The 16,055-nt window shown below is 34.5% G+C and overlaps 1 protein-coding gene across 1 annotated transcript in view; it reads right to left on the minus strand.

Annotated features, from left to right (window-relative positions):
• LOC149078476 (E3 ubiquitin-protein ligase RFWD3-like) overlaps nt 1-16,055 on the minus strand; it is a 42,100-nt gene that overhangs the window by 23,630 nt on the left and 2,415 nt on the right. The window contains exons 2-6 of the mRNA XM_089240589.1: nt 13,703-13,945; nt 10,602-10,687; nt 7,930-8,032; nt 1,363-1,541; nt 1,037-1,223 (exon numbers count right to left, since the gene is read on the minus strand). Coding sequence (XP_089096715.1) covers nt 1,037-1,223; nt 1,363-1,541; nt 7,930-8,032; nt 10,602-10,687; nt 13,703-13,945 — 798 coding nt within the window. The remainder of the gene's footprint in view (nt 1-1,036; nt 1,224-1,362; nt 1,542-7,929; nt 8,033-10,601; nt 10,688-13,702; nt 13,946-16,055) is intronic.

Below are 16,055 nucleotides of genomic sequence, written 5' to 3' on the forward strand. Positions count from 1 at the left end.
TACTTGTTGGGGTCAAAATGGCACCATGACGCCAGTTACGCACAGAATTTTCACAATGCTAGTTAAAGGTTAAACAAGGGAGGGAGGGAGGGAAGGACATACACCTTCTGACCACCTATCTTACATAGTCTTGCAGATAACACTAATTTTTGAGGGAGAGGGAAATGTCTGGTTCAAAATTGGCTGCAAAATGCCAAAAAAAAACAAAAAAACTTCAGATGGAAACAATTTAATAATATTAACTGAAATCCTGATATGATATCGTCATATCATACATCTTATGATATTGATCTGTAAAATACTCTGCAAAAGTGATAACAATACTTGAATGACAACATTATCTGTGATTTCAATAGGTGACATCTATATATGTACTGAATATTTAAAAAATCATACAAAACATTTTGACACATCAACATGATTATAATTTAAAAATAAGCTGAGAAAAATTAACTGCCTTGACACTTGTGATGTTCTGAAGATTAATCTCCTTAACTGTTTGCCTACCAGAGGAATAAAAATCTATGTACTTTGGAATTTCTGGAAAAATTCCTTTCTAGATACAAATTTCTTAAGGCCCCACCTGTATTTCTTCCTCTAATTCTTCTGGACATACCTGTTGTTGTAGAACATTCCTTAACAATAACCAGATTATTGATTGAAAGCAAAGTATGGTATCTCCCTCTTCTTTGAACAAACAATGCAATATGACTGAGTATTTGTTGGAAAGAAGATTAATCTTTCTTCACATAACTTCACAAATCTGAATGGCAATAGTTAATAGTCATTCTTTTTGTAGTTTAAAAATAATCCTTTCTCCGACCAGAACCCCCATACAGAAGCTATCAACAATTTTACCACTGTCCTGCCCTACAGAATAAAATTGAGTGAAATATTTAACTCCTAACTCTATTTTGGAAGGATCTGGTAGTCAGCACTCATTCGTTTTCTTCTACCCCCATAAATAGTGGGATTACATGATAATCTAACTAAATCTTACATACTCAAAAATTTAAGTTAAAAAATTAGGTGATACCTTTTTTAGGCCATGTCCTGGAAAAAGTGCATTGGTGCTGGGCTGCGTGATGAGCAGCATACCTAAAAACTCTGAGCCATCCATGATTCTACAGCCCCCGCCACGAATTTCTATGTTTTTAATTAAGGTGAATGATGATTTTTGAGAACAAGAAGCACCATTATACTTCTCACTGGATTTGATGCATCTGGAATGTGAAATAAAAATCACACATACTCTGGGAGTAAGAGGAAAAGAATGCTTATCTAAACAAAAACTTATTTCAGAAAGATATATGGTGAATTGATAAGAAAATACATAATTAAAAGTTGACAGGGATAAAATACCTGGATTCATTCAACAACATCTGAGTATCCATCAACTGTTTTCTTAGCAACTCATTCTCCTGAGACAGCAAACTCAACTGCATACGCAACTGAGCACACTGTATCTCGCAAGACCGTCTGTGCTCCGTCTCTTTCTCCAAATCATGTAAGGCCCTGTCCCTTTCAGAGGTATCCAAAACCTATATATATTTCAACCAATTTATATAACAACCACAGAACAGAAAGTTTTTCTTTCATTAAAAAAAACAAAAAAACATTAATCCAGTTCTGCATTTGAAGATCAAGTACTCATTTAATATAAATACAGTGGAACCTTGTTCATTTGGCATTCAGAAGGCTAGGTCAGAATGGCTAAATGTGAAAAACATTTGTTTAGACACATAAACACATAGATATTGAAAAATATATTACAATAAATCAATGGTTTTAATTGCATTTTAAATCTCCCTATATGAAAATCAAACCTGGGGGTGGGGGGGGGGGACACATGCAAAATATAATTTTTTACAATGTCATACTATAAATTATAATTGACTAAAACTATAATTGACACATACAAATAATACAAATACAACGCTACAACAGGCAAAATGCCCAACGAGGTGGCTGAGAAAAAGATGCCTATAAAAATATGGATGTAATATATTTCAAAAATATAGCAACCCAATTGAAAATGAAATTAATAAAAATTATAAACAATATATATATATATACACACGTGATAAAATATTATACAATACCCATAAAGAATACTTATGGTTGTCATATTCTAAGTATGAATAGCTTCTCGATTTACCCCAACATGTTTATCATATTTCTTTTTAAACGTGTCAATTGTGTTACAATTTACTACCTCCGAGGGTAAGCTATTCCATTTATTAACAACCCTATTAGAGAAAAATTCCATGCGACACCATAACTTTGCATTGTCCCTCACCAATCGATACTGGTGTCCCCTTGTAAAAGCAGTTGATTGATGGTGTACTAAAAGTTCATGGTCCATCCTATCCATCCCATTGAAAATTTTGAACACTTCGATCATATCTCCTCGACACCTGCGTTCATCCAATGTAAACATATTCAAAAAATGAAGTCTCTCTTCATAACTCAAGCCCTGTGTACCAATAAGGACACGCGTAACTCTTCTCTGCATCCCTTCAACCAAGTTTATGTCCCTCTGTAGGTATGGTCTCCAAAACCTTACAGCATACTCCAGTCCAGGACGAACTAAGCCTCGAAAAAGCGGAACAATGACTTTAGGAGAATGCGAAGAGACCTTTTTGAAAATGAGACCAAGCATTTTTTTCACTTTTTTGACCACCGCTGAACAATGTTCAGGAAACCTAAGCCACTCGTCAATGAGAATTCCCAAATCGGTGACCCTAGTTGTATCCGGGATAGTGACACCATTCAACTCGTAAGAGAACTGTGGGTTGTTCGAACCAAAATGAGCGACCATGCACTTACCAACGCTAAACGTCATGCTCCATTCATTTGCCCATGCTTCAATCCTGTTAAAGTTGGTCTGGAGTAACTCCCTATCATTTCGATCCTCGATTACCCCCATTAGCTTCACATCATCTGCGAATTTGCTAGTAATCCCATCGATACCCTGATCGAATTTATCGATAAAAAGTGAAAAAAATTTTGGGGCCAAGGACACTTCCTTGAGGAACTCCACTTGTGACGTCTGTCCAACCAGAGAATTCCCTGTTCACCATAACTCGTTGCGACCTATCTCTTAACCACGATTCTATCCAATTCAGCAAGCTGCCCCCAATTCCAATCTCGTGTAAACGTTTCAAGAGTTTACCATGTTGGACCCGATCGAATGCCTTCTGGAAATCAAGGTAAACAACATCTAAATTTTTGCTCTTACCCAAAGCCTTCGTCACGTGATCATAGAAACAAAGGAGGTTAGTTACACATGACTTCCCCTTCCTGAACCCATGTTGATTATCCGACAATACATTATTCTTGTCTATCCAATTCACAAACTGCCTTTTGATGATAATTTCCAAAATTTTTGAGAGGAAACTCGCCAAACTCACTGGACGATAATTGGACACAGCTTCTCTACTACCCTTTTTAAATATCGGAACAACATTAGCAAGTTTCCAATCTGTTGGGACGATACCCTCAGTAACACTACTCCTGTATATCTGTGTGACTGGCCCCAACAATTCATTAGCACATTCCCTGAGGACCTTGGGATAGATATCATCTGGCCCTGGTATTTTGCTTGCACATAATTTCTTAGAAGATTTAGGACCTCCACGTCTTCTACTTGAATATCGTTGAGGGTTTTATTACCCCATGCAACACCCGTATATCAAATATAATTATCTCCATTAAAAACCGATGCGAAAAAGTCATTGAAAGCACTACACATGCCTACATTGCTCTCTAACCTAGAATTTCCTATCGAGAGGGGGCCAACTATCTCCTTACATCAATTACTGACATATCTAAAAAATGATTTTGAGTCAGAGCCAATGTTATCTGATAACCTAGATTCAACTTCCTTTTTACTATGCCTTATCGCTTTCTTTAACACTCTTCTTTTATCAGTAAACAATGATAGGTCACCTCACCCACTTTTATACTCCCTGAATGCTATTTTCTTTTCAAGATAAAGGTTACGCACGCTATCCGTGAACCATAGAGGGTGCGATGTACAAACACGCTTTTTGCGAACAAAGGGTATGACGTCGTGCAAAACAGAGGACAGCTTCATACTAAATTCTTCCCATTGACTTACCACCTCCTAAGGATTTCAACCGGTCTTTGGAAACTTCGGCTAACCTTCCTCTCAAAACATTAAAGTTAGTTCTCCGAAAACAAGGAACCAGCCTTCTGTCATCAACCTTACCCGAGGAAAAGTTACAGTGAAATCTGATGATACGATGATCACTGGAAGAAAACTCTTCCCCCACCGAAACATGTTCAACAAGATCCTCAAAACTAGTAAGAACCAAATCAAAAATAGCAGTACCCCTAAAGGCTTCTGATACATGCTGATACAAAAAATTTTCGAGCACCAACTTAAGAAAGTCTCTTTCATACTGATCTCTAGATGAAAGGTTCTCCCAATCAATACCTGGGTAATTGAAATCCCCTAGTATGAGAACCCTCTTATGCTTACACATGTAGGAAATTTCATCAAGAACTTTGGCGATGTAGTTTGGATCCCTATTCGGTGGATTGTAACAAACACCAACAATAAGTTTCTCACGTCTCTTTTGTTCTCAAGTTCAACCCATATAGATTCAATATCACTTCTCTGCACGTTACACTCTCTAGCCTTCAAACAGGATTTCACGTATATCAACACTCCACCCATTTTCCTATCAGATCTATTTCTCAAAAAAGTATCGTATCCTCAGATGTGTAAGAAGGATTCATCCCCATCATTTGCCCAAGATTCTGTCATGGCTATAAGATCCAGGCTCTCCATAACTATCATAGTTAGTGAAAAATCTTTCTTATTACCCAAGCTCCTGGCATTTATTAGCACACATTTTAATTTGCCCAGTGATTTAGTGTCAATTGAGAAGCCATCCAAGTCAGAGGTGGGTAATTCCCCGTCATTACTGTTGTGATTATCATTAACTAACCCGCATTCCCGACTACGTGGTCTGGGAGTAAAAAACCTGACCTAAGACTATCGTAAACCTCCCAGACCCCCCCCCCCTATATTTAGATGGATCCCATCCAACGAAGCCACCTATCGGTAAAGGCGGGAAGATCCAAGCACGTGACCCCAAGTGAGGAGCAAATGTCCTTCAGGCCTATATTGAATTGGTGGATCCTACTCCTATACCCCCTACTACCCCTTGGCAGCACTGGAATCACTGCCACATCTGAACCCCTCCCTAGCGGATAATAGTAAATCCCAGTACTCTGACAGAGACTCACTAATATTCGCTCTTACCTGATTCGTTCCCACCCACAGTATCACCCACAAGGGCAACTTTCAGCAAGGAAAGACGTCTCGAACATTGCCAATCTTCCCCCAGGAAGACAACAGCGCTCAAAATCCCGAAAATCCCTACACACTCGGTTCCCAAGTTCCCTAACCATGGAATCGCAGATGATTAAACCCCTATCACTATCCCCCTCTACCTCATCCCCAACCACCCATTCGCCCTCTAAACTGTCGTTGTTCGTGAAGATTGCTTTTTCCTCAACAGGTGGCTCAGCAACCAGATGCTCCGTTATAACCCGGCCCTCTAGCACTCTAACTTTTTCCTGTAAAGCTTACCAGTTTCAAGAGACAACATTATCATTTCCCAGACACAACATTACCAGTTTCTCAAATATCTAGTTACTGTTATATATATGTTGTGAATACTCTTCTTTCAAGATTTGAAAATATAATTTTAATTTGAAAAAAAAAGTATAATTTTTGTTTATTCTGTTGATTGATATCTAAGCAAAGCAGTTGATGTATTCAGTCCAGTTTCTTAAAAACTTTCTGAATGAGAATAACAATATTGTGCATGTTTTTTTCTTCAAAACTACTATTCTTCTAAATGCTTTCAATGCATTTTCTTACCCTCCAAGAATTATGCTGTGAATATTAGTAAAAAATTCTAACGGTACATATGCATAATTTTTAGGGTAAGCCATATCATTCGAATTCTCAGGAAAAGGCAAAAAATTTTAACCAAAGTGTTCACTTTAAAATGGTAATAGACAACATGCTTCTACTTGTGTCTGTCAATAATCACCCTAGAGTTTATGGTTTTTGCAGTGAAAATATGTATGACAAACTATTCCAGTATATACATAGGACTATATAATGTGTTTTTACAATGTACAAAAATTATGTGAATTTTATGGATGAAAATGGCATTTTCTAAAGATTTTGAGTTGAAGCCGAAGAAGTTGAGCCGAAAATGACAAATAATTTGGGCTATGCATTGTGTGATGATATCTATGTGAATACATAGATAAAACATTTTAACATTAAAATGTACAAGAATGAATTGTGACAGAAGCCAAACATCATATAAACAAGAGACATATTAATGGGATCTCACTGTATCATTAACCAGTCAAGTGGTTACGACGGCGTTTGCCGTCGCTGCCATACGTAATGTTGGTGCCTACGACGGCATTTGCCGACGTGCAGACTTTTTTCTGTCTTTTTCACCAGTCAAGGTGTTAAGACGGCATTTGCCGTCGCTGATATACGTAATGGTGTTGCCTACGACGGCATTTGCCGACACACAGACTTTTCGGTCTTTTTCACATAGAAATGACGAAATAATTTGTCATACATGTGCTGCCATCTCTGTACAGCCATCCTTCTACTTTATTATCTCATCACTAGATGGAGTTGACAATTATATTTCAAGGTCTGAGATTATTATTACTATTATCTTTGTCATGCTTTGCAAAGCTGCATCCCCATCGTTTTTGTTTCAATTTCCAACTCCCTTGCGAAGATGCATCTGTTTTATTACTCATATATCTTTTAGCAAAGGTTCAACTACTATGGTTCCACATAAATCCATCAACAGCATTTCTTTTAGTCACAGGACATTATGACCGCCCCCTCCCCACTTTTGGGGTGTCATTATGTCTCGACTCATTCAAGCTATAAAAAAACAATCTATAAAAAAAATATTTTAATATTTCAAACTTCCAAGAAAAGGGAAAAAGCGCGCGCATCTGCAAAAAAAAAAGTGGGCACTGCGGGTAACGCTCGGAGAAATTAATTGGACAGTTGACTGGTTAAAAGAGTCAGAGAAAGAAACAGACTGCAGATTGTTAGATATACAAAAGATATATTGAAACCAAGGGTGTAGGCGGGGGGCATACACTGATGGTGTTGAAAACAAGTTATAGAAGGAATAAATACTTTTCATTGCAGTTAAATTTTCATAGTTTACTACCTTTTGGAACCAATTTGAGAATGCATTTGTCGCTGGGCTGTCTTAAGAGCATCATGAGCCCTCGGGCCAAGTGGTTTTACTGAAGCCCTACCTAGTAAATTCTAAAAAATTTCAACCACATTTCATTTATGTGAAGCCCATCTTCTCTTGAGGGCCATGCCTGGGTGGGCCCATGCGATAAGACGGCGCTGATTTGCGGCTGTTCAACAAATGGCATAAATAAACAAATGGCTTACCACTTTTGTGTGTTATATTTATTACTTCTGAAACAACAATTGTTATGCAACATGTTTTCTAGCATATTATATGCTGAGCATCAGAGATTACATGAACTGACGTTTCAAACATCCAAACCCTAATAGCAACTTCAGGAAGAAAATTCTCACAATCTATATCGATGGAGATCAATACCCCCGATCTATATTTATATCCACTGATATTTGTTACATTTTTGTAAATGACATACCATGCAGAATTTAAGTACAGATGATGCTACAAATTTTCGATTTGGATAAGGTTTGAATTATTTTCTGAATTAAACATAATGTTTAACTTAGATTCAGTTTACCATCATTATGCTCCTGAAACATTTAGAAAAACAGGTTTATTTTGTGTGTTTTTATTTTCCAGAATCAATACTCAGTGATGAGTAAGTGATACATACTCTCAGAGTTCTTGCATAAATTGGTCGAATTTCTGATTTGCGAGCTCTGGCATTGCATTGAGGGCATCTTGAACCTTGTCCCTTGAGCCATTTTGAAATACAACTACAAGAAATGATGAAACAAACAATAAATACAACTGTTTATATAGACAGTAAAGGAGAGATTGGCAAATCTTGGGAATCAGCATACCGTGGTTACAAAATATTGGTAAGGGAACCTAAAATTTTCTGTGCACTTAATAAATTGGAGCCTGAAAAGAACATTTTTTGTCATTCATGTCAGCGGGTCTACCAATATGGAATAGGGTCACTGGAAAATGAAGACCAGGGAAAAGTCTTAACTTCTGTCCGAAAAAGCAAAATTTTTTTAAGAAGCTCCTGAGAAATTTGGCTGTATATTGTCTAATTTTTTTTTGATCCATCAAGTTTGGCTAAATAATATAAAACATATAAAAAAGTGAAAGAATAAAAAGTGAAGAGGTAATGTTAACATTATAGGAATTGCCCTAATTTCCTGCCCGTTATCCATAGATTATTTGTTAAAAAATATCTGCATGGGTTCAGATATCATCAGCATGGGTTATAGGCTGCTGCATATTATTTACTATCCACACCTTTTTTATAGTCTGACCCCCCTGATGTAAATGTAAAATAAACTCCAATTTAACAAATTCCTTGATTCAATGAAACTTTTTAGAAATTTTTATACCTTGGAACATTATATTTTTCAAAGGTTTTTTTCCTCCACTCCGAGTTTACTGTAAATTTTTACTAAATTAATTTTTAGTATATTTATATTCTATGGACATCACATAAAATTCAAATCAATATAACTACAATTTAAAATATAAATTGTATTTAAAAGCAAATAAAGAAGAGTTAAAAATAGTGTAAATTGAATATTCCAAGGTATACTACCTTTTTTGTTTCAAGGTACATAATGTTCGGCCATTTGTGAAAAATATAAATAACTTTATTCACAGTGCTTGGTATGATTGAGCACTTGGTACGATTTATCAGGTGACTACATAGTTATAATAATTACTAAATTATTATTATGATTTGTAGGGGTTGCGAGACATTCTCCAAAATAAAAGCATCTCTGAATAGGAAATTTATTATTTCAAAAATATGTAAAAACTAAAAAAATGTCTTTACTTAGCTGAACTACTTACCATGCATCATATAATCTAATTTTACCAAATTCTATTTCCATAAAATAATCAATATATATGAAGTTAATACTTATGCAGAGTGACTCAGATAGAATCATCCGATTTCAAAAAATTGTACATTTTTTTTAATTGAAAATACAGAATGGTAAGTAATATCTGAATATAAGAAGGGGAAAATGTGTATGTTTTATGGACAGTATTGTTAATGATCGATTCCAAGTGTAGAATCACTTTGAAATCGGACGGTTCCTCCTTAATCATCCTGCATACCAAAATCAAGAAGCACATAACTCGCCATACTTCCATCTCACATAAGGAACATCAAAATATATATATATATTTATTTATTTATATGATATTAAAAAAAGTAATGAATACTGTTAACAGTCAATATCATTTAAAAGATTGGAAATTATTTTTTCAATAAATTTGAATTTTTATTTATTAATTACTTCTTTTATTAATTCTGAAATCTATGCCAATAATTCTAAAATTATTCTTTCATTAATTTAAAATTTTCATCAATTATAGAACTATTTCTCCCACAAATTCTTAATTTTTCTTTGGAGCTATTACGTTTAACAATTCTGAAATTACTCTCAATAATTCTGAATTTATTTGTATCAGTAGTTCTGCAATTATTTGTTTCAGTAATTCTGTAGCTATTATTTCATCAATTATGAAATTATTTTTTGCGATAATTCAAAAATCATTTCTTTCATTAAATTGTTTTTTCCAGCATTTCTGTAAATTCTGTATACCTTTTGGATGCTAAATTTTACCTCTTACAATATATAAGATCATAGGTCTCAAAAAGTGGTTTTGGCCCTGGGTCACTCGAATTTATTACGAGTCTGTTTAATGTACCAAACGCACATTACTATTGAATTTAGAAAGTATCACACAGTTCTAAATACAGCAGTACAGATTTCAGTGACCAGAGCTCTTTAACAATTTTTCCCCCTTATAATTCACTCTAATTTTTCTATCTTAATCAATGTAAAGAGACATTTTTCCATTGCCCCCTCCGTCATATAAGCTACACCAACAAAATGACCAGGAAAACTGGTCATGTTCTGTTTCTATTCTAAAAAAGCTGGTCTATTTCCTTATGGCAGGATATTTATTCTATATCCCTTTGGGTTGAAAAGTGTTTGTTTATAATTTGTCTGTTTTATCTATTGTGTTGCTTGTTCAATAAAGGGAATGAAAATTAAATAAATGAACCTACAAATTTGTATACTCCAGGCATATGCACTAAAGTTTCAGTTTTGAGTGTAACTTATTTCATCCAATACATTCATAGTTTGAAATTTAGACATTTTTTCTAAATTACTTGGCAATTATTACTTTTTTAATTATCTGTGATTTGGCATCATGCAAAAGGCACAGGCTGCACAATTCTAGAGCCACCCTCGGTTATGGTTGTTAAAAAGAAAGCAACTGAAACACAAATTAGGGCTTTAAAATTGCAGAAAGAACATGAAAGAAACTTACTTCCTGCCAAACAAGTGACCACATCGAAGAGATACTAGACGATGCTCCCCAGAGCTCGTCCACGGTTCAAAACATATTGTACATATCTGAGCAGAAAAACACATTATGTTTAATAATATATTAAATCAGTGTATAGGACAATAACTTTTTTAAATCAAAAATATCATTGAAAAAATCATTCCTTTGATATGATTTTAGTTTTGAAAATGTTGTACAATATTAATAAATCTTACTTCAAATTTTATGTCCTAAGATACAAGATATATGATAACTACAGTCAACTTCCAATTATTGAAAGAGTTGAAAAGTTTCATTGTTTTTTTTGAAAAACTTTAAAGTTAAGGATGTATCTAATTAATGTTCCTACATTCAGAGCTGTCTACAGCCTAACTGCTGAGATCACAGAAAATTCTTAAACTCCAGGATTGTCCTAATGAAAAAAAAAGGCAGAATTTCTGAAGCTCCCGCCTCCCCCACACTGATCCCTAAAGAAACAAAAATCTCTGCATACTTTTGGTGAAGAACTACTGTGTTCATGAGTTTTTACTAGTGAAGTATATTCTTGTATATGTCACATTATTTAGTGACAAAATAAGAATGGAAACGGTTTTGCTGGAGAGAGATTTACAAACTGTGTTCCATAAGAACTTAGAGTAAAATTAGAAAAAGCAAGAAATATAGGTAGGTGCAGCAAAAACAATTTATTCGTTTCAAAATATCTTCCGTCAGATGATATGAAAATCCACTTTTCAAAGGAAATTAAAGCCCCGTTCACATGTGCAAGATTGGGGGTCGCTTTGGTGGTAATTACAGGCATGACAACTTTTTTCCCCTCGTAGGGAAGAAAAAGGTGGGAGAGAAGCTCATCAAAAAAGCCCATCTTTCTTGGGGGGGGGGGGGATTGGAGGTCGACACGACCTTCTCTCCCATAATCCTTTGCGCCGCGAAAACTGCTATAAGCTCCTTCGTCAATCATCTTGAATCAATCACTTCCGTTCAACCTACATAACCAGTGACGACTTCTGGAAAGAAGAGGGGGGAATTACCGGCATAAACTTAACGTCATGTGAAGTGAAAATCCCTGTTACCAGGAACTTTCCGGGATGCTTTATTGTACATGTGAACGGGGCTTAAGAACACTTTTCCTGGAAGCTGTCTCAATGAATCCTATGTAGCTGGAAAAAAAAAACGAATAATTTCCCCATGGTGTTTATCTTTGAAGTCGGAAACAGCCAGAAATCACATGGTGCGAGATCCAACTTACAGTCTGAATCTCACACAATGATCTTGGTTGAGACATGATTTTAATGTTACATTTACATACTATGTTTTAGTTTTGGAAAGTTTGAGGCAACACATATCGAGAAAGCCTTGTGAACTGGTAGAAATTTCAGTTACTCAGGGTTTAGTGAGACAGCTTCCTCTACTTGCTTTGAAAAGTGTATTGAGTGATTGGAACATTGCATATCATCTGTGGGAAGATACGTTGAGAAATTTTTTTAAGGTTTTACTCTAAAAAAAATCGAGAAATAATCATCAAATTTATAGTTCTCATGGAACACACTTTGTAAATACCCTGCCCTGAAGTTTGAGCAACTTGGTCATATGTCTTCAATTTCTTATGCATTCCTTTATTAAGACCAGGGTTGGATTTTCAACGTGACAAGTGTCAAAAAGAAGTTTAAACTGCAAAAACTGTCAAATCCATCAAAAACATATAACCAATGTGTTAAAATACTTTTTTTTTCATCAAGTAGATATGTTGAATAACCATAAATATTTTTTATACAGACTACAGTTTGAAATATTAATTTATTATGTATAATTATTAAGTACAAAATATTAATTTTTGTATTCTAGATTGTTTGGTCTGCACAAGATTGTATTCCATAGCAAAATTAAATTACTGCTGAACATCCCGTAAGAGCAATACACAAGCAATTTTACTCATTTATTCACTCACAACGTATAGTACGAATACAAAGTTTGAAAGTACTCCCTTGATTGAAGGTGAAATGTCAAGACTCGCTAGCCAAAGCATTACTAGTTTTACAAGTTGAGATGTAGCATTAATTGCGAAAACTATTGCATCTAAGCCTACTAAATCATAGCATTAGAAATTGCTGCACCAAGAATAAGAAGTGATGGGGGAGGGGAGTAGTTTCATCAGCTTTCATATACAACCAGCACTGATGACGAGCATTTGCTAATTTGCATAATATTCTTATGCTGCACAATTCAGAGCCATATCATTTTGCATGATGCTGAGGCCTTTAATTTATATTTGGTTGCAATGTTATTTCCAGTAAGAATAATGTTTTAAGTACCTAAATTTTCAACATAATTTAAAAATAACAAAAATCAACATTGCATACAAAAGATATATTGAAATTAAGGGCGTACGCAGGGGGAGGGACCGGGGGACCCATACACTGATGGTGTTGAAAACAAGTTATAGAAGGAATAAATACTTATCATTGCAGTTGAATTTTCATAGTTTACTACCTTTTGGAACCAATTTGAGAATGCATTTGCCGCTGTTGAACAAATGGCATAAATAAATAAATGGCTTACCACTTTTGTGTGTTATGTTTATTACTTCTGAAACAACAGTGTAAAAACCAGAACAGTCATATTGAATCAAGGGAGAATGCTTTTTCTGACCTACGTTTTTTGGTGATTCAAAAGTTGAATTGCAGCATGCATTATAAAGGGTAAGGTTGATTTGTTTATGAAGAATGATCTGCTGTCATCAGTACATCAATTAAAAACTTCATACTGTAAAGTATTAAGATGATGAATATGATATCAATCTTCAAGATCAAGTTACTTGATCACATTAATTTTTTATGTGAAACAAAGCCATGACATCAAAACATGTACATTTGCCATTTTGAGAAATGTGCAAAAAACTGCTACTAATCAACCATTCATTCACCTCGTAAACATTCTTTTGAATGAATTTGTAAACAAATTGGTGCATGTTGAAAGAGTTGCATGTGTAACTTGAATGTCACTCCAGTGTATTTATGATGGTTTTCTTGTTCCTGTAATATGAATGACGTAAATAGACTATTTTGTATAGCAATTTAGACATTTACCTGCCCATCTTCATCAGCAGAGTTATCTGCGGCAGCTGCAGCCTCTTTCACAGGCGAATGTCTCTCTTCAAGCGCATGATTGTCATCCTCTTCATCGGGATCATTTTCATCGTCATTGTCTCTTGCTGATTCGACATCATCAAACCTTTCTATATGCTGTCCGAGCGAACCCTCGTTTGGCCCTAGCGAAGCCAATACCCTCTCTGTGACATCCTCAAGAACTTCTTCGAACAGATTAAGGGCCTAGATAAAATGACAAAAATCTGATGCACATGCATTATAATCATGTCATGCCCACTTGTCAATAGGCCACAAGCATTTCATCGCAATCATAAACACATGAAACTATGAGAATTTTATCTTTATAAGTCATAGACCTATCATCAGTTTGGTCACGCAGCCATCAATTATTTTTTCATATAAAATTTACACAAGGTATATGGGCGAAAAAACTGTTTCCGAGACTGTAATTTTTTTTTCAAAATTCCAGAGCACTCTCGTAGTAAATTTTAATTTTTTTTTCTAGTATTTCATTAAATTCTCTGTCATGCAGTGTTTCTTAATTTGTTTCAGATGGTATTTAACTTTTTTTAAAAATCATTGTTTGTAGCAAAATGTCAAAATCTAGCTGTCCCAGCTTCAAAAAAAGTGTTAAACAAATAGACTTGGTGCAAATCTGGAATTTTTTGGCAGAAAACTTGGAATCACATTTTATATATGTGCCATAGATGAATAAAACTGACAGTAAAATTTTGAGAAAATTTTTTTTTTTCTTAGTTTGTGTCCCGAAATTTTTCCCATTTTAAGATGTCCACTTTGTCACGGTCATTTGGGAAATGTATTTTTATACCAGATTAAATCTAATAACACTTTTGAGCTCATTGAAAGGTTTACTTCTAATGCTTGATCAATAATTTGGGATTTGACTTTTGCAAAATGACTTAATATTTATTTTATGTCTTTAGTACCAGATTTTTCTCTGTCGGATGTCCACTCTGTTACATCATTATCATCATAAATAATTATGATTTTTTTTCATCTATATCAACATAAAGTGATAGCCTATAGTACATGGAGATATACATGAAAAAAAAGTTTTCATCAATCATTTAAATTTATAATGAAAAAATAATAATTCAGGCAAATTTGTCCACTCTGTTACATCTTCCAAAAACTCAAGCAACGCAACAGAATGGAAACTATGATTAGCAGTAAAGTTTTCTTAGTTAAAAGATTTCGAAGGATTAAATTTAATAAGTTATCTATTCAATTTACACCCTTTACTACATTCTCCATCATGTTATTTTTCCAGTCAAATACGAAAGTAAAGTAGTACAGATTATTAAAATCACTGCCAAGCACAGATCCAGGAACATGCGTCATAAGAAGCATTTTAGCACGAGTGAGATCGTTCTATGACAATACATTCTGTGTTTTATGGGACAGAACCATTATTTCCCTATACTTTTTATTTCCAGGCCCAATTCTCCCCCCCCCCCCGGGTCGACTCTGGATCACTAATGTGAGAGGCATCAAAACGAGATATATACCAACATACAAATACTATTCCATTTCAACAAAAAATTTTGAAGTAAAAGGAAAATCATCCTGATGATGATATAATATATAGTGTCCACTGCGACCAGATTTTAAAAACAATTTACCACATCAAAATTAAAACTACGGGGGGGGGGGGCATGTTTGTAGAATTTGGTCATGGGGTGGACGTTTTTCAAAGCTTATAAAGAGGAGTTTCTGGGTCACTCATCACATTTTGTATAAAATTTTTGAGAAAATAAAAGTGTATTCGCATGGCCTATATAGAATATTTGAAATATCTTTCTCTCTCAAAAATTTCTGTGCACTCTGTTACAATGGTGTCCACTCTTGGTTATGGGAAGCATTTTTGCAGTTCACAGGCAGAAAAATATAAGAACGCTTCAAACTAATAAGTTAAATTATAAATTACTGGCCCGTAATTTTGAGTGGCTAAATATATGTAAAAAAAACTTTTCTGTGTGCTATTTTGAAAAAATAATGAAAAGCATTCGAAACAACAGAAAAAAAAAGTTTAAAAAAATGTAAACTGTTTTTTTTTAACACATGTGTAAGAAATAATCTGATTTCATTATTTTAAGACATAAAAACAGCAGAAATAATATAATCTTTTTTTAGAGCGATATTTGCTTTCTTCACAGAGTGGACAAAATCCATGACTTTCAGTCATAAAACCCAAAAAATTAAATATTAGTACAAAATAAAACTGAAAAACATTCACGAAATATTACACTTTAAGTCATTGGCTGTAATTTGAGATCAATTTTATTTTGAAAATTGAACTTTGAATTTTTCA

This window comes from Pholcus phalangioides, unplaced genomic scaffold (genome assembly GCF_987345545.1).
Source record: "Pholcus phalangioides strain wild (caught in Gottingen) unplaced genomic scaffold, Ppha-v1.0 ptg000013l_1, whole genome shotgun sequence".
In the NCBI taxonomy this organism is placed as follows: Eukaryota; Metazoa; Arthropoda; class Arachnida; order Araneae; family Pholcidae; genus Pholcus; species Pholcus phalangioides.